At 42.4% G+C, this 22,597-nt stretch overlaps 1 protein-coding gene across 2 annotated transcripts in view; it reads left to right on the top strand.

Moving 5' to 3' along the window:
- The window catches only part of GSG1L (GSG1 like), a 59,284-nt gene that overhangs the window by 20,113 nt on the left and 16,574 nt on the right, over positions 1-22,597 (top strand). For both annotated transcript variants that reach the window (XM_027801877.2, XM_027801876.2), the window contains exons 3-4: positions 14,195-14,347; positions 18,534-18,645. In XM_027801877.2, coding sequence (XP_027657678.1) covers positions 14,195-14,347; positions 18,534-18,645 — 265 coding nt within the window. The remainder of the gene's footprint in view (positions 1-14,194; positions 14,348-18,533; positions 18,646-22,597) is intronic.

Genomic DNA, 22,597 nt, shown 5'->3' with positions numbered 1-22,597 from the left:
AAACTTAGTCTAGTTGTACAGCTAGTCTCTTCTGGAGTCTGTCATCAACAGCAAGTCAGTACAAAACTCCTTGATAATATTTAAAACCTGCTTAGCATAGAAAAGCTAATCACCAAAACTCACAGTAATATAAAACCATTTATGCTAAGGCAAGCTACATCCTTACCACAAATCTTGCATTCATAAATGAAAATGTTTCTTATTCTTACTGTAAAAATGTAATAGCTTATGCTTGAGCTTTCTATCTTTAATCCGTTTGTGCTGATCTCTAGTGTAGCTGGATACTATATCTCTGATCAGTTATTATTCCCTTTGCATATATCACACCCATGACATCTACTAAAAGGAGGCAGCAAAATTTGGGGGCAAACAGACCCACAGTATGGTATAAATAAGCGTTTCCAACCCACACTAGGAGAGCTCTTCCCTGCATTTAAGGCAGCTGCCAACAATCTGTCAGAACCTTGTAAGCCTAACATTGAATTTATTAGCTATTGCTGGTTGTTAGTGCCAAATCTGCTTAACAAAATCAGCTTGGTGATGGTAGATAATAACTAGAAAAAAAAAACATTTTCTGTGTCCACAAATATTTCTTATTACAATTTCCATTTGCTGTTGATAAAGGATGATAGGGTAATAGCTGGTTATATTGGCCAGGACTTTTAATAGGCTCTCACAGAGCAGATGTTGTCGGATCCCATGACGTGTGCTATTTTCTAATGTTTGTTACAGATGTGAGTAGAAAGCTAGCAAGTTATTTCCAAAAGGAGTCACAAGGGAACTGTCACAGTAGGCTGGACCTGATCTTTCAGTTCTGAATTGCTCCTGGGGTCTTCTCCACAAAACTTAATCACAGTTTTGTTCCTGCTGAGTATTTTGATATCCAAAGAATAAAATGATAACCTATTTAGTGAGGGACACTTACATGATACACTCAGTTTTCAGCTGCTTGGTCTAATTTTGGATGCGGCTTGAAACCTTTCCTCTCCCTTTGGGCTGTTGTAAGCCTTCCTAGAACATCTTTCTGCCATGCTCCCTGTTGCAGTGTCCAACCAGAACACTGAGGCTGGGACACACTCCACCACTATCCTCCTCTCCCCATACCTTTTGGGTGCACCTTCTAGCTCCCCTTTACCATTGCATCAAATCTGCACCTGAGAGGACTTCCAAGAGGCCATGGAGGATAGGTTCAAAAGGAAGAGACCAAGGCCAAGTATTATGTCTGGAAACTGTGGCACCACAATGGAAAGCAAAATGTGGCTATATATGTCCCATCAAATGATCTGATAAATTGCTTCACTGACTAGCATAACACCACAGCTATATATGTATATAGGTCTGTTCCTCCCCCTGCCCAGAACTGTGTGGGGATTCAAATTCCCACATCCTTCTATAGATGCATAAATGTCAGCTGTCAATGACAGTGACACCGTGAGAGCCAGAGGATGGGGAGTCACGACCAGCTGAACTCCTTGTGTAAGTGAAGGCTGGGATATATACAGTGGAAATAAGTTGGAAGCAGAATTTTTGCTAAAGAACTTTGCTGGGGAAGAGTGAGGGTCTACAGGAAACATGGGGCCCCCAAGAGTTTTGTTCTCCAAGGCTGTGACTCAGGCACTTCCAAGTACCTGGAGTGCCTCCAGCACATGCTGAAATGAGGTGCTCCAGCCTGAGGAGTTCTGTTGCAAAGTTGCCTCAGGAACAGTCTCAAAGGTCAGCATTGGCCCAAAATTTAGAGATGGCTACACCAACACAGGACAGGAGTCACAGGACAGACTCCTTACAGGTGTGGTACAATCTGGTCTAAGTTACTCTAATGCTCTGTAGAACCTCACTTGCTTCAGCTGTGGTACTTATGGAATAATATCCACAATGAATGGCAAAGCAGCAGGTCATCAGCAACTGCCTATATTGCAGTGCTTTCTGCTTATTTATAGGGAAATTCACATGTATAAAACAAACAAGACTTTTTAGAAACTATAGAGGTTGAGGCAAGGCAAAACCTTGCAGAAGGAAAATGTTCATTGCTAGTGAGCATTTAACAGTCCAAAATGTTACAGGGGACTTTTTAAAATTAAAGACTGTACTGGCAGAGGTAGGAGATGCCTTCTGCATGTCCTCTACACAGCCCATAATGATGCATCCTGTAGAGATGAAGCAATAAAAATTCTATATTATCTAAAGAGTAGCTGGCAAAACTAAGGTAGCACATGGCAAACAGCACATAAATAAAGTCTCACCTAAACACAGCACAGAAAAAGAGAAATCTGAGCCAAATCTATACATGCTTCGAAGCCAGCACTACAACAGCAATTAATGAGAAGAGAAACTAGATGCCTGATTCTAATGGATACTGACATAATAGGTGTACCAGAAATTTGATGGGAGAAAGATAATTAGTGGGACAATAACGTCTTGGTACTGATTACACTGAAAGACAAAGCAGATGTCAGGTACTAAAGCTGAATCAGAATAACAAGGTAATGTCATTAATGAGCAACAAAATCTCTGTGGATGGATTCCATGCTCAGATAAAAAATACAGAATTATATTAGTGATCACCCATTGGAATAACTTACAGTAGCAGGGTTAAACTTGATATCAGAGAAGGTATAAGGATAGAAAGCAAAACAGTAGGAGCAGACTTCAAAACCCCATGCAAAAACTGAGAAACATCATGCTTGGCACAATGCAGAGACTAAAATTAGGACAAATTTTATGAGCATGGAGAAAAGAGTTGCAAAACCTGTAACTCTTGACTTATTCCCGAGTGGTGTGGGGACCATGATTCTAAATGTTGGTAAGAAATACCTCGTATCCAGGACTAACAGAGAGAGATTCGGTTCCCTTGCAGAAGCAAGAAAAGTTAAAAACAAAAACAAAAAAACAAACAAACAAAAAAGTTGCGAAGAAGGGTATGCAAGAAAAACGAGTTGATTAAAAGTAATTAAAAGGTTCAGCTAAAAGGACAGATGGAGCTTGAAAACTTTGACAATACTAGATATACTACAGACATCTAAACTATTCACAAATCCTTCTCAGTCACTCAGTGACTGAGAGAAAATGGCAGATAATATTTGGTGTTGGTAAACGCAAAGTGGAGAACACGAAGAGTAATCCTACCTTTACATATATAGTGATGGGTTCTGAATGAGCTTTTCCCCCTCAGGATAGAGTTCCTGGAGTGATGACAGACACTTCTATGAAACCATTAATTCACTGCTCTGCAGACATTAAGAAAAGATAAAAAGAAACATTGGGATCATTGTAGGAAATAAAGAACAGAACAAAAATGTCACCATGCCACCACATGTATTCATGATGCACCCACTCGCAGCACTCTGTGCACCTCTCACCCCTCCTCTGCCAGCCCCAGCTCAAAAAAGTTATGATAAAATTGAAAGAGGTAGAGAGAAGACTTTGACAGTTATGGTCAAGGATAGGGAATACTTTTTTGTTTGCGGACAGCGCAGAACAGATTTCAGGCTGGAAAAGAGACAAATGAAACTCGTAAGAGCCAAGTTAAAAAACAGACCTCCTTTTTTGGGAACTGGGTAGCTCTTCTTGAGAAGAAAAAAAAAAAAGAGGACAGATTTTCTAAAAGGACCACTGAGAGACCTGCATCCAGTGAAAAGTAATGTAACTGGGTTTCCCACAAATTGTACACTTTCCAAAACAGTTTCTACTGTCTTCTTGAATATTTTGTATTTTGATCGCATTAGTCTTAATATATCTGCAATAGGGTATATACATACCCACACAGACACATACCTGTGCACTTGTTTTAGGAGAGCTGTCATTAAGTATGCAGGAAAAAATGTGTTACTAACATTTTATCTGTGTTTTCTTACACATCTGTTATGAAACACTGAAGTTATTTTTAAAAACTCATCAGATATACAAAGATAATACCGTGCTTAGTAGCTGAATTCCTAATTCCTAAAAGGAAGCAAGTCCTGTATTTCACACTGGTGATGTCAAAGACACAGAGAATACTGGTTCTCTGCTGTGGACAATGACAGCCACAGGGTCTGAACATAATTTCTCAGCCCATTGCTGAGGGGGGGAAGTACATCACATGCCCTGCACTGTAGGTCTTCAAAGGGAAACATTTAACCCAAATACATTTAGTAAGGCATATGGGCTAGTCCTTATTTAGAGTATTTTTCATTGTCTTTTCTATTACATAACTCACTATATTACTATTACACCAAGAAAAAAAAGAAAATAAGCACAAAGTTATTCCACAGTCTGCTCAGTATCATGCACAAGATTAAATTCAAAATCAAGCTCAATACCAGAACTATAAAAAGTCACAGAAAACACATCATCCTGTAGAAAAGATTAATTTTAGGATTCACAGCTCCACCTCATCTTTCACAATCAAGAAACTAATGAAGAACTAAAGTTAAACAAAATAGAAACAGCTGGCATTTCTTCTCTCACCTAAGCAGTTTCAGGTATTTGTCATATGGTCTCTCATGTCTGCAAACAGCAGTCTCTTCTCTGGGTGTCGGCCCTTTATCTATCTTGACTGTCTTACTTGCTTTACAACAACAGGTAGTTTTAGGTATCTCTGATAGCTTTTAGGATCATGAAGCTTCCATTCTTTTGGAGGGACGTCTCTCATAGCTCTGTGGTCTACTTCTCCCAGTGTTTTTACACTGCAGCACAAGAGGAGCAGGCAGATGGTCTGATATTATGAGACTGCATTAACCAACAGACAGGCTGACTGCTCAGAGCTGAGTCCCTATGCCAGCCACAACAGCATGCTCAATGTTTATTTCTTTCACCATTTTTTATTGATCACTCCAATATTTCTGGCTTGTAATTGCCAGTATTGGAGCAGCAGAGATGAGCAAATTACTAAAACAATCAGAATGCAACTGGAAGAGAAAGCATGAGATTTACATGGCACTTTCAAGCTTACTTTAATGCTTTTCCCAAATGAGATGCACATTTCTCAATGTGTACCCATTTGTATATTTTTTTCCTCTCTTCTCTCTTGCCCTGAACATGAAGAGGAGAGCTAAAAGTGAGAACCAGGTGTCAGTTCCAACATAGCATGTAAGTCTGGAAAAGCCGAGCAATGACAGCCAGAGTCAAGAAACATAAGGACACCAAATATAGACCAGGAGGAACTAAGCAGACAGGACCAAAAATGTGGAGAAAATTCCATTCAACATAGGTAAACAGAATATTTTTAAAACCAGTAGTGAAAAAAACCAAACACCCACTAGGTCTATGGAGCACTCACCATAAAAACCAGCACCTACTACACATTTTGCAGCTGCCAGTCTGCTCACAGCATTACGCTACTAGCTCTGGAATCAAGTATTAAAGAAATAACAAGATTTTCCCTGATGTGGCAGACCACTGTGTGGGCGCCACAGGCTATGGATGGTCAGCATCTTCCTGAGAATTAGATCTCGATAAGGAAGTGCAAGAGGGCTGTTGGGGCCACTCTTTTCACAGCTATCTCTGCTCCCTTTTGCTTCCTTTCCCAGGAAGGGTGACAACAAGGGCTGCAGTTTTTCAGTTACTAAGAAGTTCTGGGTCCCTCACACACTCTTTAGCTCTAACACAGTACCTTACAGAAAGAAATTTATCTTTAGATTTCCATCATCAAAAAACAAACCAAGGAGAAGGATCGATTCCCATCTAGCACACAGGTGCTCTCCCCCCATCTCCAATGCAAGTGTTATGTTCATAAAGCAGGCCATACAGCCCTGAGGCTGTCAAAGGCAAGCGGGCACAGCTTTTTGTTGCTGGTAACATGACCACAGGTAACAGCTTCCCATCTCCCTGGCTGCTGCAGCATGCAGGGAGACCAAGAAGAATAGTGAAACATTTTTGCACAAAGAAAGAATAATGCCTGTACCACGACTTCCTCCATGCAAACTCACATCACCCAAAACCAAGTTTTACCCTCATATGTGGTTCCTTTCCTCCCATGTTGGATGACATCTAGCTATTTGACTTGTCAGCCTCTTGTGGTTTCCCTGTGTTGTTCAGCCATTCAGGATCTTGGGGACAATGACTGTGAACCATGGGCTAACAGGAGCACTTTCTTCCTCAAGTAGCAGCATCAGTGTCTGGGGCTAGCAGCAATGCCAATGAGGAGGTAGGGAGGTTGCACACTCTCCAGGACAATGTTGCTTGAACACTTGATGTCCCTTCAGCTGTCCAACAATGCAGCACCCAGCTTGTCCTTCGAGTGCAGTGCTCTGGATTTCATCTCAGTCAGCTGCGATAATCCTAATAGTTATTTAGGAGCACACACTGCTCAAGCTCCACTGTTTCTAGTATACAGAAGGTTTTTGTCATATGATGAACCCTGATGTAGAAAAAACCCCAGAGCCTCTACTTGTTTGTATCAGAATTTCTCAGACAGGTTAAGGTTGAATTGACAGAGGAGTGACTTGAAATGATGCCTCACCATAGCTCAGACTATCAGGCTCTGACTATCAGAGCAGATGCGTAATGCTGAGTTATGAGGAATGTGGCAAACATAAACCTTTTCAAGATCTCTTTGCCTGCCTGCACCATTGTCCAGTCTGATTACTTGCTCAGGGACAGCATGGCAGTGTGACAGTTCAAATGAAGCTGCTTTGGTCAGATCCTTGAACTCATCAGCCAGGAGGGCAGTTGTGCTATTAGGAAGGCTGGTGAGCAGCAACCACAGATCATCTTCAGCAGAGAGCAGAGACTGAGACAGTAGGAGGATGAGATCCCACTGAGGCATTCTGAATGTGAGTTTACCCCAATTAGGAAGCTAATTTTCTGTCTGAAAGGGCCCTCAAAAATCAATACAGAATCTGGACTATTGCTTTTTGGGCATTGCTCAGGGAATGCTGGGGCTTTCAGCAGGAAGCATCCCATAGCTTGGCAGTTAATACATTCACTTATGTGGTTTTTTTTTATAATTCTGGCATAATTTCCAAGCTACTAGCCAAAATGCCTGACTTAAATTTTCATGTACACAATTCCTGCCTATGCTGCATATAACATAGTTAACATGACTCAGCAATCTCCTTCAGGAATAGCAAAATTATTTTCCCAGAAGAGATCCTTTATGAGCAAACAGCTCATGTTTATGGATTAAAAACACTTTGAACTCTAACAGCAATTTCTCTGTTGGCCACCTCTTCAGTGCTGCCTTGAGAACATGTACTAATATTGGATCTTTGACAGTAATTTTCATGACCTGACCAGCCTAGAGAAGCAGCCAGGAGGGGATTTCAATATCATTATTTCATCTGGAGATAGGACCTCACAATCTGGCATCAGAAACTGTTAGCGTAGTAAGCTGGCACCAAAAATCAACTTTTCTAATTTGCCAACAAGTATAACTCCATGCCTGCATGTGAATGTAGGTGGTAGGAGGTATAGATGTGTATTTAGGCTCTCTAGAACTAGTTTGTCAGCTGTATTCATCTCCAAAGCTCAACAATAATCGAAATTATGGAACTTTGTGGTTCCAGAAACAGCAGTAAATGCTCCTTTATCATCCTGCTCATAATCGCATTCAGATGTTATCCACGTTCTTGGTATTTCAGCCCAAATTGCTAACGAGTCTAAGAATGGCTTTAATAATACGACACAAGACAACTAAGAATTATCTTTGCATGTTGTGGGGAAAGAGCACAGAAGAGCATGTCAGTAATTTCTTGACATTTCTGAGGTCAGTTTAACCAGAAGTCTCTCACAGAAAAGTCTGCATCAGCAACTGTTGCTTTTTTGTGACAGGAAATTGCAGTGGACCTGAACAAAGAATACTAGATGTTTTGCTATGTATTTTTGCTCAGGATACTGTGAATGGTCCTTGGTGTTTCGTACTCCAGAGGAAAAAGGCCACATGGATACCAACAGAATAACCTGTGGCAACAACAGCAGTTACCCCAGTTTCATATTTATACTTCTTAACTTGGATACCAAACAGGCAAAATCAGCTCAAAACAACTGGAAGTCATTAACCACACTGTTCTTTAGATTCCTTAATCAGGAATTCACTGAAACGTGGTACGATGCTTCGAGTCCTAAGCAGAATTTCTATGACATTTTTCAGAATTCCTATTTCAAAGGAAACTGGCATGGGAGATTCCTGACTCAGAGTGCTCCCTGATGAGAGGTAATAGCGTGTTCATTTACAGTGCCTTCTTCCCTGGTGATCTGGGCTGACTTGAAATAAACTCGGGTTTTGTGAAGAACTTCTGAGCCGAGACTCATTGCAGGCGGAGGTAAAGCTTCTTTACCTTGCTGTCAGAAAAATATTCAGTTTGTTTCATTCATTCAGAAGGTGTCTGCAACCTCCTTTTGTTAACACATTGTCTCTGGCAGATGCACTTAACATGATCACCACAGAAATGCACTCAGTATCTATGAATCTTCTTTCAAAATGTTGATGCTGCCCTCCGCTGTCTGACAGAAATGCAAGGGACTGATCTTGTCAGAGGGTTCATGAAGTACTTAAGTTCCTAAAATTTCAGCAATCATGTGGGTAACAGTTATCTTTTCAGCCACAATGAAGAGTTTGTTCGCTTCACTTGGGGTTGCTGGAAATGAATTTCCTTGGCATGTAACGATGCTGATGCAGTGGCTAAGTCCATGAGGAGGTGACACTGATGCTTTTCGCTATGAACTCCACAGAGAAGACAATCTCTTAGTGCATTGTTGAGGAAATAAAAATAGCTCCAAGGCACAAAGAAGTTTAGTAATGTCCCAGCTATTTTACTGATCTTGAAAAATCAGAATCTCTGGCCAATGACAGAAGCAAGAAAAATATTCTTTTAGCAGGGGTATGTTTTCATTTTAGGCAAAGCTGGTGATCATATAGAGTGCAACACATCTTGAGATAACATGACAGCGGTATGATTCCTTCTGAGGTAGGAATCCAATGACGTCAGTTGATTTATGTAAGTTTTTCTGGTGGGTCCCAGCTTTGCCATCTCAAGTTCCAGGTGAGCAGCTCAGCCCAGGTCCTGTACTTCCAGTGTTTTCACTTCACAAGGAAGTTGTCCAAAAGATGGTGACCGCTTTACCTCCAGGAACAACTTCAGAGTCTGTGGTGTTCAGCATCAGAACAATCCCACCTGTGACATACAGCATAATATCTGTGGGGCAGGAGCAAAGATTCAAAGTGGTCCACAGTACACAATAGTAACTGTCATTGTCAGCAGCACTGTTGAGGACATGGTAGACTGGTTGGTGGAGAAGTACCAGAGTCAACAATGGCTGGAGAAGGTGTATTAGAATAGCAGGTGTTGATGGTTCCAAGATTAGTGGGTCATCAAGATCCATCAAGGCCCATCTACCCATACATTATCAGACACCAAGTTGAAAGACACAGGACAACAAGCAAATCATGATGTGTAACAGAGACATGACAGAACAACAAGACAGATCACTGTCAGCTCCTAGCTGGAATGAAAAGGGACATGCAAACCTATCACATTTTTGCTAACCTACAAAAAGCCCAGAAGACATGAGGAGGACTCAACAGCTGGTGTCCTCTGTATTATTTCAGGGAATCCTGGGAAGAATGACTGAATGCACGCGTCTTGGTGCTTGCAAGCTGGATGGACTCCTTGCACATACTCGTGATTGTGAGAATGTGTGTACAGGAGTGTAAGTGAAATCAGTTTTGATTTAGTTTTGTTTTAAAGACTGTCCTTTCCCAGGAGGTTTCATGTTGCTGCCACAATGGCACAGCATTATTTCCGACAAGGTGAGCAGGGATGACACAGCATCTGACAAATGCTGCTCATAGTGAGGAGGAGGCAGGCCAGAACCTGAAATCTTTCTGCATTAGGGAAGAATGTCCTTGACATAACAGGCACATCCCACTGTACACAAACCCACAGCACCTCTCTGCACATGTAACAGCCAATTTGATGAACAGGCAAGGAAAAAGCATAAACAGGACAAAAACAAACAAACAAAAAAAAAAACCAACAGAGAAAGCTGATGATTTATAAGAATACAGACCCTCAGATACAGGCCATCCAGGTAGGATTCTCCAAATGAATGGAGTGCTGACTCTTCTGAAGGAAAGTTTTTTCACAAAAGCTGAGTTAGGCCAGACAAATCCCTGGAGCAGAGGACACAGGCTGGTGGGAAATAAGACAGACAGAAAAGGTGACAGCAGAAAAGACAAGGAAAGAGAAAAATCCTCTGGAGAACTTCTTCCCTGTCACCTGGAATAACTGAGGTCTCCTCAGGAGAAGGAGCTCTCTACTTTGCAGGAAGGAGGCTGTAAGAGATTGTAAGTAGAAGTAAGTGATGCCAAGTGACTGCCTCATGAATCTCATGTTGAGAGAGGAGCAGTGGGAGATCACTTCACCATCAGCACAGAACAGAAAGACACTGTCTCCTGAATTAATAACCTGAATCAACTGTTCTGCTTCTGACAGACACAGGAAGATGCAAAACCCAGATATAGCTTGCATTTTCTGGATGTTATTATTTCAGATTAAATTCAAAATCAAAGCAGGCAGGACAGGACATAATCAGAACTATGCAAACTCTGCATGTGTAACTTACTTTCCCCCACACTAAATGCATTTTAAAAAGGCATAGAGCAAATATTCAAGGTACGCCAGGAAATAAGACAGAAGAGTTAGAGTTCTTTTCCAGATAGGAATAGGGTCCAAAAAAAGCAGAAAGAATTGACTATGTCTTCCAGGGGTAACTCACCTGGTCATTGTCTCATTGGAAAGAGGTTTCACAGGACAGCAAAACTCATGTCTCACTGAGTTGTTCATCAGGGCCATAGTTCAACTCTGTTTCTACTCCTGTTATCCCTACCCCAGTTAGTTTCCTCCCTCCAGCTGCTTCCCCAGCACAATAGACCTAGGAACTGTGAAATTAAAAAAATCATAGGATGATTTAGGGTTGAAGGGGCTTCTGAAGCCTTCAGTCCAAGCCTCTGCTGAAAGCATGTCCACTAGATCCAGCCGCTCAGGGCCACATCCAGTAGAGATTTTAATGTCATCAAGGACAGAGATCACACAGCCTCACTGGGCCCCTCTTCCAGTGTTTGACCACCTTTTTGCTTAGCTCAATCTGGAATTGTTGCAAATTTTGTCTCCTACTCCTGGTTCAGCTGGTTCAGCTCCAAGGGCTAGGCTCTATTATCTATGTACCTCAGTTAGGCAGCTGTAGAGAGCGAGAACTTCGCCTCTTCTTGTACAGGATGAGAAGGTGAAGCTCTCCCTGCCTTACCTTGTACACCATGAGCTCCAGCCCCACAACGCTTCCTCACTGTCCCCCATGCCCTTAGAGGTCTTTAAATTATGTCAAACCTTCTCCAGCGTATCAGGTTTGAAGATCTTCCAAGGTTATCCTGCTGGCAAAACCACTCTTGTCCCATTTGACCAGGTAGATCCTATTCCTGTCACCAGCCCTTGTTCCTTGTGGTTAGAGAAGCCAGCGCACTCCCTGCGACACCAGCCACACAGCCAGGTCTTCCTTCCTCCTGTTCCTTTCTCCTTCACCAGCAGGATAAAGAACAGCCACCGGGCCCCATACCCTCCACCCTCACCTCCCAGAGCCCTCCTGTCACTCTGAATGTGCACAAGGCTGCCTCTAGCAGCGTCTCCTCTCCTGCCTTCTGGCCACGTTAACCTGGAACCTCCCATAGAGACGTATGTGCATCTCTCCAGCTTCCCATTATTTCTCAAGCACACTGCGCTTCTGTCTACAGTATCCAGCTTCAAGCACTATTTCATAGGTGGGCAATAGATAAAATAGATAAAAATTGTATAGAACCAAGATGTTCTAGAGATACCCAAAGAGGTCCTTTAGTGAAGCTGGTATCTTAGGCAGCAGCTTGTTCTTTCTGCAGTATCTTTACTGCGGATGTGGATCAACTGAACCCCCAAGCCATCAACAAACCCCTAGATCCCTTTCTCCAGGGCTGCACTCCAGCCTCTTGTCCTCCAGTCTATACATACATCCAGGATTATACTGTCCCAGGAGCAGAATCCATTATTTATCCTTGTTAAATTTCATCCAGTTGGTGATTTCCCAGCACTCAGATCTACCAAGATCTCCCTCCTCTCAAGGGACTCAACATCTCCTCCTAATTTAGAATCATCAGCAAACCTTCTTAGCATGTGCTCAACTCTTGTGTCCATGTCACTGATAGAAACATTCAAGAGAACTGACCTTAAAACTGAGCCCTGAGGAGCACCACTAGTGACTGGCCACCAGCCTGATGATACCTCACTGATCACAACTCTTTGAGTCCAATCCTTCTGGCTAGCTGTTCGCCCAAGGAAGCTGAAGACAGAGCCACACTGGAGTCACTACTACAGCACTGCCCTTGTGATACCAGCAGTGAGTATCCTCAGGAGTAGAAACAGAGCGATAAACATCTGGGCAGATATGTTGTCTATTACCCTTTCCAGTCTGGGCTGAAAAATGTATAGAACCACGGAGTCATTCAGGTTGGAAAAGACCTATGAATTAGAACTCGTTAGTTAGGGCTCCCTGCTGCCCCGGTTTATAGTCAGGTTTACATAATCTGATTCTTGCCAACTCAAACCATTTCATCATTCTCCTGTGACAGAAACTTCTGTTTGTGAGAAAATGAGGCAAAATCCGTTATTAATCCTGCTGATTCACAGAACACCACCCTTGCTGTCTCTCACTGGTATTTCTTTTTGGAAGCCTGTGCCAGTTGCCCTGATACCAAATTGCCTAACAGGAGTGAGGTAAACAGCTGTTTGCTGTTGATAGATGCAATATTACACATACAGTCACTGCGAGAAATTAGAAGGTTTATTTATTACAGTCTCTGTAGTATTGTTTAAAAACTCAAAAGGTCGGATACAGTGGCAACAATGAATAGCACATATTAATCAGATGTAATTATAAAGACAAATTCCCAGACAAATATGAGCTGGGATCAACTTGGTCATTAAGAGGACACTCAAATACTTGATAGAAGTAAGACTGCATATCTGGTTTGATATAGGCATTATCACACATATGTTCTTACCGCAAGAAGAGAATGTATTAATACAAGTGAAGCCTGTAGCAGTCTCTATGGTTACAGCGACAATTTCTAATATAAGCCATTGTCTTCAGATGCTTAACTTTCCATGTTTCGACTGCTTAGGCTGAAATTTTCCATCACTGCTCATTGTTTCCAGGTGAATTCTCTAGCAATCAGGTTAGCAAATGTACCGAAGAATTCTAGCAGATTCTCATGCTGAAACAGCAATTGGAAATTTGGCAGGGACTCAATATTATCATCTGTTACCAACCTCTCAGATTTACCCCATGGCTTGGTGACTTTAAAAGGCCCAGCAGATCGTGCAAGAGGTTTTGTGCTGAAATTTCCGAATGTGCTATCTATAGCGAGCGAATCTGTCTCAGCCAGACCCACTTACTTGCGCACAGCCCCAAGGTCCTGCAGCACGCGCAGGTCACACTTGCATGTCAACTCTGCCCTTCCTCTGAGGGATTGTACCTAGGGGTTGCGAAAACGGAAGGCACTCCAAATTTTGTGTCTGCAGCTCTTCAACTGCGTGAGTTATAAATAACTGGCTCTCCCCCACTGGTATCCTGGCAGTTTTTGTATTAGTCCCAGCAGCAGAGACCTGTGCAGTGGATGCAAACGCTCCAAGTCAGAACAGTCATTCGGCAGGACACCACTTTCTGTGAAAGAGTTTCTAGTAACAGGCCCCAACATTGTATTGTGATAAGAATTTTAAAACCTAGACTGAAAACGTTTTCTTCGAACACTCTTGTGAAAAAGAGGTATCCAAACCTGTCCATCTCCACCAGCCCATACGTCATCAGGTATCATGTCCCATCACCTCCATGTATGCCAGATTCTGCTCATCTAAACTATGACACAGGGAGGGAAAACAGATTGTGTGTCTTATGTTTTGGGTCAGAGGAGCCAAGAGGTTCTAGAGATACCCAAAGAGGTTCTTCAGTCAAGCTGGGATCTTAGGCAACAGCTTGTTCTTTCTGCAGTATCTTTACCACCCTGATGCTCTTCATATCTTCATTCACCTCTTTTTTTATTTTTCAGAGTTTGGGTGGTAGTTTGCTAAATTTAAGCTTTCTGAATACACAATTACTCCTAGATAGTCCTGATTTCCTAATCAATTTTTACAAACTCTAACCTCTTAAAGTATTTACCAAATAAGTGTCTGGTTGCTGCTCTGTTGTATTGCAGGTGTCCTGTGGTTATCAGTAGTATCCGAGGTGTTATACATCATGCTGTTAGTCGTCGGATTCAGCCTTATGTGCCTCGAGCTCTTTCATTCAAGCAGTGTGATAGATGGGCTCAAGTTAAATGCCTTTGCTGCTGTCTTCACTGTGCTTTCAGGTATGAACCTTTCCTTTCCCTTTTGCCTGAGGAACCACAACAAGACAAAATTCTAAAACTTTGAAAGAATAAAACCTGGGGGACACAAGACTCTCTTATGCCCATTTAACTAGCATATTTTTCACCATGATTTTTTTGTTCCTTTGAAACAAGGACTGCATGATAAATTTGCCTCTTGCCAGGGAGAAGCGAAAATAGATATTCCTGATTTCACAACAGCGATGCAGTAATTAGCCTTCCCCCAGCCTGCACAGCCGTTACCGTAGCCATAGCCTGAGCCTTCCTTTTTCAGCATCATCGTACTGATTAGCCAATAGAAAATGAAAAACATATAGTGTTGATAATTTTTTTTCCTGTGTTAATCCTGAAAGTAGGTGAAGGCTTGATGCTTCAAACCAAAGAAGCCCATCTTGTTCATTAGCAAAACTAAGTATGAAAAGGGCTCTAGTAATCGCACTGAGCAGCAACCTCAAGAGTAATGTGGGGACATGTACATCTCTCAGGACAAGTGTTTCAGGTTATTTTCATGCTTGGTCTGTACCTGGAGCCCTTCAGTGTCTGAACTTGAGGAACTCCTCTAAAAGAAGTTATCAAATCTATCCATGTAATTAAGTGTCCCTTTACTGCTGTGCTGGCTAAAAGCTCCACTTCCCAGGATTTATACAAGCATCGAGCCACAGCTGGTTTCTGTAAGCACTCCTGCATGGACCTCTCTGGCAGAAAGAACTTCTGTAATAAAAGGGCATTTTATTCTGCTGTATTTCAAGCTGAAAGAGATTATAATGGGCAGTGTACATTCTGTGAAGGAGTTTGTATCTTCAGAAATAGCTTCAAATTTTTAAATACAATTAGAGGTATAAAACTTAGATCAGAAGCAGAGCTGAGAGGACAAAAAATATCTGGTAAAAACTGCCAAAGCATGTATTTCAGCTTTGAATGTAATTTGGATTTTAAAAAAAGTCAGTTCAACTTTCAAAGTCAAAATACATTGAATTCTTCAGCATTCAAGCAATTATTTCCATGCTGTTTCTGTCTCTTCACCATTAACTGTGGTTTTAAAGTTTGTAAGAATTATGAAGTTTGCTTTCCTACACAACTTTCTATTTTTATTTTGTCCTTCCCTCTTTATAAACACATTGCCATGGTGTTCCAAATATAAATTTTAAAGTTTGACAGGGAAAAAAGATAGAAAAATAGGAAGAACTGAAAAAAAAAAACCCAAACAAACCAAAACCAAACCCCATAACACTGCTAGATTTTATTTTCAGTAACAGAGATATCAGAAGAAAGAAGAAAAACATATTTGTTTAAGTTTAGCATATTTATAATGACACAGCTCAATAGAAATTAAGTAACAAAGAGGATTTTGCCTTGGAGCAACACACCTCTCATTAAATCCATGCTAGAATTCCCCCTAAAACTGCAATGGGTTCCTCATATTCTCATAGCTCAACACCTAAAGGTTAGGAAAAATTATGCTGATAGTGTGGCCACTTACTGCAGTTTCTCAACCTCTTATGAGTCATTTAAAAAACAAACCCCAGAACATCATGATTTTGGTATCCTTTGTAACTTTATACAAATAAAAAAACTTACATATGTCTCTCATGTAATATTCATAATGAAGTATTTTAATTAATGTGATATATTTTATAAATAATATTTTTGGTAAAGTTATCTGAACATGCTTTAAAAGACCTTGTCTTTTCAAATTTAGTTCCTTAAGTTTTCCCATTACTGACACCTAGCAACCGTTCTGGTCCTGCAAGGCCAATGATCTTGAGACAGCTATAAATGGTCAGTGTTTCTGCTCTCCCATCCACCCGGTCACTCCAGTCCACCAAATTATCAGGATTTTCCACCTGCAAGCGTCTGTTGCCCTGGACCCCAGGTGGGTGGGCAGACAGGCATTTTGTCCTCTTTGCCCAGCTGGAGGAAAAGATGACCTTGTAAATACAGCATTTGTTGATTTACATTACAGCTGTTAATTTTATCTAAAATCTTACAAATAAATGTACAACAAAAAAGTACCAGAGGATATCCCCATGGAGAACTTGGCAAGGCACACCTAAAATAGCCCACACCAATGGGTGGCATCAGGAACAAGCCAAATCAGAAGTGCATGAAGTAGCACAATGAAAGTAGGATTCGTATTGTGCATGGCATAATGGCACTGCCAGCGCAGCCTGGCACATGTCTGCCCCCACCCCGCCCCACCATGAGGCAGATAAAGCAATAAACACCATGTTTTCGCTGTGGTCCCCCAGTTGCAGCAGGATTTGCTGATGACCTCCTACTCACCTGTATCAGTGGACTGTCATGCTGGCCTCCCACACGGCAAAAGGCCTGAACGTTGCTGAAATGCCATTAAGGTTTTGCATGACAGAACAGATCAGCCTTGCTGAAGGTAGTGCTGGCTGTGTCAAACCTCCTGATGGCTCTGAGTGACTATGACATGTCTCAGGGCAGTCTGTAATATTTTATTAAGGTTGAAAAATTACTGACAGTAGGTACAGGAACAGCAAACCACAAACTTTAAGATCAATGTTATAACTGTCAGCTGGAGAAAAAAAAATCCACCACTTTAAGAAGTACAGCAAGCTCCCAGTGAATTCTGGAAATTAAATATAGCCAGAAACAAGCAAGGTGTGTACCAGTTTGCTGTGCTCCCATTAGGCCACCCACCTTGCTGAAATACCATTCCTTCCGATGTGAATTGCTCTTTCCACCTCCTAACTTTGCAGTGTGTCACACCAACATGAAGCAGCTGAGCAAACCACTGCAGCTTCTTGTAATAAAATGTCTTCTTTCAGCCTCTGCAGTTGTTTGCATCAAATATGACATTTGTCTTGCTGAAGGTCCTGCTTAACATACCCACAACACAAACATGACGTTCCCCGACTTCCCTCCCCCAGAATTGCCCTGAATCATCTACGTGTCTGGTGAGACTAATGAAGAGCTTTAGACTCTGAAAGTAAGCAGGAAAGAAAAGCAAAGAGTTGGGTCTGGGGAGGGAAAAATCAGCATCTTCTATATGGAGGAAGGGCAACCGTGGAAAAAAGTAGATGGTCAGAGAGAACAGTAAATGGCAGCTTCGGTTAAGGTGCCAGTGTAAGGTGTAGGACCACATCGTACCCCACCCTGACAGAACACCAGTATTCCTAACTGCCTTGAACTGCTGATGCAGAACAAGGGAGTTTTTGACATCTGTAGGTCCAAGGTCTATTTGGGATATGATGATCCTGCCCCACTCTTTAGCTAAGTGCCTGAACCCATGCTTTTCGTGAGCTCAGCTGGGAGCATAATCTGCATTGCCAAGGGACTAAGCACACACATCCCAGATTATTGTACCTAGAAAATTCTCCAAGCATCAGAGCTGCTCCTGGCCACCACTCCTTGAAAAGCAGGGTCTGGTTTTCCTCAGAGAGATGTCTAAATGTAAAAATCAGACAGTTTTTTCTGCTTAAGCTGAAGAACCATGCTGGCCAGCTAAGCGGCAGAGCAAACTCAGGCTACCCTGCGATTTATCTGCAGCCCTGTTCTTAACACCATGGTGAGTGGAGCATCTAATCTTCACCCAGTTGTCATTATCTCAGCAAAATATAATGGTGGCACAAAAGCAAGCATCATCAGCATTGTACTGGCAAAAGTATTCCTGTGGTGTCCTCTTGCCACACATCATCAGGAATACTGAGTTCATTTAACTTCCTTGTGTAACTTCCAAGTGTTTTATGAGTGTTCAAATTTATAAAGTTTAGCAGCTGTTCAGATAAAATATCATTGTTTGGCATTAACACTTTGAATCTTGAATTGCCTACAGAAGTCTCTCTCCTTATTCTCTTACCTGAGGCCTGCCTGCGATGGGCTAAGTGAGATAGCTTGTGGGTGGCATACCCCTGTTTTGCAGCAGCAAGGTTGGTGGGGATGCTAATTGTGCAACGTTTTCTTCAACAATTTTCTTTCTTTAACTCTTCTCTTAATTGAGAATTCAGTATGATGTAAAATAATGAGTTCTCAGTCACACCTTTCCTCTGCCCATGCAACTCCCTCCTCCACAGTAGAATAAGAGGCATAAAAGTACAACAAAGACTTTTCTGGAGCTTTCAAAGCACTTCCAGCAGTAGCTATCTCAAGAATTATAAAAAACATTAGCACAAAAATTCCTGTTATAATCCCTGCTTCTCAGGTCTCTTGGGGATGGTGGCACACATGATGTATACTCAAGTTTTCCAAGTGACAGTCAGCCTTGGGCCAGAGGACTGGCGACCACATTCATGGGACTATGGATGGTCCTTCTGGTAAGTGTCACCACTGGTTAATATCTTTTCATTTTTGAGTTGTTCCATCAGTTTGTTGAGAGATTGTACATATCACAGATTTCCAGGAAGATGCATGTAAATTTCCAGCTGCCAAAATGCTAGGAGCAAAAAACCACCATGGCCATACAGTTGTTGAGGTGTAGAGGACAGTTATCAGTGACTGTGCAGCAGCAGCTGTGCCTATCAGCAGGTACATAGCATTTGTAAATAAACAGCAACCACAATTACCAACACAGATTGAGCACTCTCATTAAAGTTCAATTTAGGTACATAATTGCCATGGCATTTCAGAGACTTTGAGCTTTTTTTTTTTTTGCTTTTTTTTTTTAATTAATGTCTTAGTTGAACCTTACACTGCAGCTTTTAACACAGCCACAGTGGAAGGCATAGTGCTCCTGGCACCTTAAGACTTCCCTGTGGATCATGGCAAGAAGGCTTGGGAAAATGGTCATGACATTTTGGAAACTGATTTTATTTTTACTTTTCCCATTTATCTTCTAAAATTCACATAAAAAATAATTTGGCCAAGATACGTCAACTGTGTTATATTGCTTGCAAGCTTATAAGAAGCTTACAAGGAGACCGTGGAGAATAGAAATAACTGCAAACGACTTTCACATCCCTCTAGAGGCATCAGCCTCTTTGCACGGCTAAGGAGAATACTTTTTCATTGCTAAATATAGTGTATTATTTTCATTCCATCTCAAAGCAGAGACAAGAACCTTTGCTAACACCAGTAAACAAACACAAATGCTTCTTACGCACAGCACTACAGGGAATTATTAGTCTTTCCTTCTCCCCTCACTGTATTGTGTTTGATGGGAGGAGTTACTAATATTGTAGTAACATGTTACAAAATATAAATTGCATTATATTTAAAATACAGCTTATTTTGTGTATCAAAAATTAATATTTATTGCATGTGGTGATGAACTTCTAAATAAACTGCAATCATATATTTATAATATTTATATAAATGTTCGTAGCAATTCTGTGGTCATAATTGTATAATTATTAATATCTTTAAATAATAAGGCATATCCTCTGTTAATTTGTCTTCAGAACTCTATTTAATAATTTACTGCAATACTCAAAATTCAGAATATTGTTAAATGTCTAGCATGATAAAGCACTCATTAGATCATTCCCCTTCATCTTGTGCAAGACAAGAAACCCCGTGTCTCAGAGCGGGCATCAAAGGCTTGCAGGTCCCGTAGGGCATCACGAGCCCACTCATCCCACCCATGCTCAGAGAGAGCTGTTCAGAGCCAGCATCCCACCTGCGCTCGCAGCCGGCAGTGCTGCCGCTGCCCTCACCACAGCTTTGCCCCAGAGCAGGCGCACCCCTGCCCGCAGCTCTCCCCACGCAGCCACCGCCAGGGCACAGCAGGCTTTGGTTTAAAGACCCTGGGGTTAGGCTTCACTGTGGAGGATGCTGGAGATACCCACCAGCAGAAAAATACATGGGAGCAACCTCAGCTCTTCCCATATTCCTGAAGTGGGACCTCAGCTTCACTCTATCCAGTAACTGCGGGTTCACCCCGAGCTCTGCTCAAGCTATTGCCGTCACAAAGTAGCTTCTCAGATTTGGGAATCTCCCTCCTTTCCACTAATACCTTCCGAGGCAACGCACTTACCTAGGCAGACGCTGGGCACGGTGCAAACCGCAGCTCAGTCACAGCTCCCCCGGGGCAGACGTGAACAGCGCAGCGTTTCCAGCCGGCAGCGGTGCTCAGCAGCCAGGGGAAGGCCATGGGGTTCCTCATGCCACGTCAGTGACTGGGAGCAGAACTGGCAAAGGAAGGTCTGAAAGTCAAATGCAGCAAAAACAAGAGGCTTCTTCCTCCCAGCTAACACTAAACCACCACTTCCATAGGGACTAGAGAGCTACAACCCCTCCTGGCATCCCCAGACTTCAACGCCTTCTTTAAGAAGGGTTAAAAACAAACACCCACCCAGTCTGGTGGAGTTTGGGAACGCTGCACATGCAGGAATTTCCTTCTGCTCGATCTGGGTTCAGGTGATGGCCTGAAGCATGAGCTTTAAATACCCCTGAACCAGTAGTACAAACATCAGCATTGTTTACAGCCTTCTGTAAGAAGTACCACTGCATCATCCTCCTAGACACCTGTCAGAGCATGGAGAATTGCAACGCCACTGAAACGTGGGTCCTGGGAACACTGTCCCCATGGCCAAGAGCCCAAGGGCATGAGTGCAGACCTGGACTGCCATTCGTTTCCCAAGTGCCAATGGGAAAGCTATTTTTTCCGTGACTCTATTTCCCCTCTATCGAAAGGGGATGACAAAAATACTCCCCTCAGATAAGGAAGGGATGCTCATGATCTGCTCAGACACCCCAGGGTTGAAAATGCATCACTTTGTCCCTGTTATCCTACCCCATTCCCAAGCCTTTGGCAAAGCCTGGAAGGGTGTTTGTGCTCTGGCACGAGCCAGGAGTAGCCCAGGGAATTCTCCACTGGCTCTGAGGATCAGGGGATGTTCAAATTTGCCCCTCCTAGAAAAAAGAAATATACAAAACCCTGAGCTGTTTAGGCCACAGAGGAACTTGAAAGCACAGCCCTGAGCTCAGCTACCAGAGGCACTATAGGTACAGTCCCACCACATCTGGGGCACAGCTGGCACAGAGGGGCATTGCTGTTAAAGAGGCCTTCACCTAAAGTAGGATGGTACTCTTACAGGTACGAGAACCACTTTTTACACTGAAATAACATTTAACCAAAGTCCATAAAAAATCTCAACCATATCAACCATAATTGTCTCATTATTATGATTTACCAAATGCCAGGCCTGAGGTCACATTAAGAGTCTTCATTCTGTATTTCCTTCTCTGAACCTTTCAGCATTTCTGAGTTAGTGATTAGAAATTATCAGAAACTTTCAAGAGAAATTTTTCTCCATATGTCATTCCCCAGGCACCAACCAGGCACAGTGAAGCATGTGGTTTCAGCTGGCTTCTTCCTTGATATTGTTTAGGAGTCCAGCTGGAAATATTTGGAGCTCTTGGAGGTTTTCCACACGCTCCATGTAGGAGGAAGACACTTGCCAGGATTCCCTGTGCCTGGACAGTCACACATAGCATAAATTTCCTTTCCACTTCACCCAGCTGTGGGAAATCTAAGAGAACTTCATCACCCCGGTGTTCACTGTGCTTCCTTCTTATCTGACTGCATCTGGCAAAGGGGCTCAAAAATGCGGAGGAAAGGGGCTGCCTCCACAAGCTTCACTGCCATGGGAGTCCCTAAAGGACTTGGTATGCACTGAATTTTGAAATCATTGAAATGAGCCGTTTCTGTTTACTTGAACCATTTTTTTCCCCCAGATTTTTCAGTGCATGAATAGGTGCTCTTTTTCAACTTTCATCTAATTTGAAATGAGAAACTGTTTCCTTGTCTGCAGATCCTTTGCAGAAAGGGAAAACAGCTCATGCTGAGGGCTCTGTTGATAATGCGTATTTATAAGATAATCCTACTGTGGCTGTATTCTTCCTGTTCTGCATAATTTATATCAGTGTTCAATTTGGTTATAGGAAAGGTGAAAGCAAGGCGCAGGTAAAGTGTGTAGCTGACACAGATGATTAACTTAATCCAAGTTAGTTAGGAAGCCACTGTGAACTGTAGCTGCAGCTGATGGGCTGAATGTGAAGTCAACGGGAGCCTGAAAGCAGATAAGCTCTGCAAACAAAAGGAAGATTTCAGTGCCTTTTTTGTAGCTCTATTTCATGCTCAAAATGCATCTAAACTCCGTGGGGTCATGAGTTCCTCCCCAAGCCACATCTGAACTGGAGATCAGGGAGATGAAGGCTGGAGGAGAGATGTGGAGGGAGGGCAGAAGGCACCTGGGGGAAACCCAGTCCAGAGCAGGGAGCAGAGCAGCTCCCAGCTGAACGTTCCTTGCCAGGAGGCCCAGGACA

Source organism: Falco cherrug, chromosome 4 (assembly GCF_023634085.1).
Source record: "Falco cherrug isolate bFalChe1 chromosome 4, bFalChe1.pri, whole genome shotgun sequence".
NCBI classification, from domain to species: domain Eukaryota; kingdom Metazoa; phylum Chordata; class Aves; order Falconiformes; family Falconidae; genus Falco; species Falco cherrug.
Note: the sequence above shows the minus strand (reverse complement) of the source record. Positions and strands in the feature narration are given on the sequence as shown.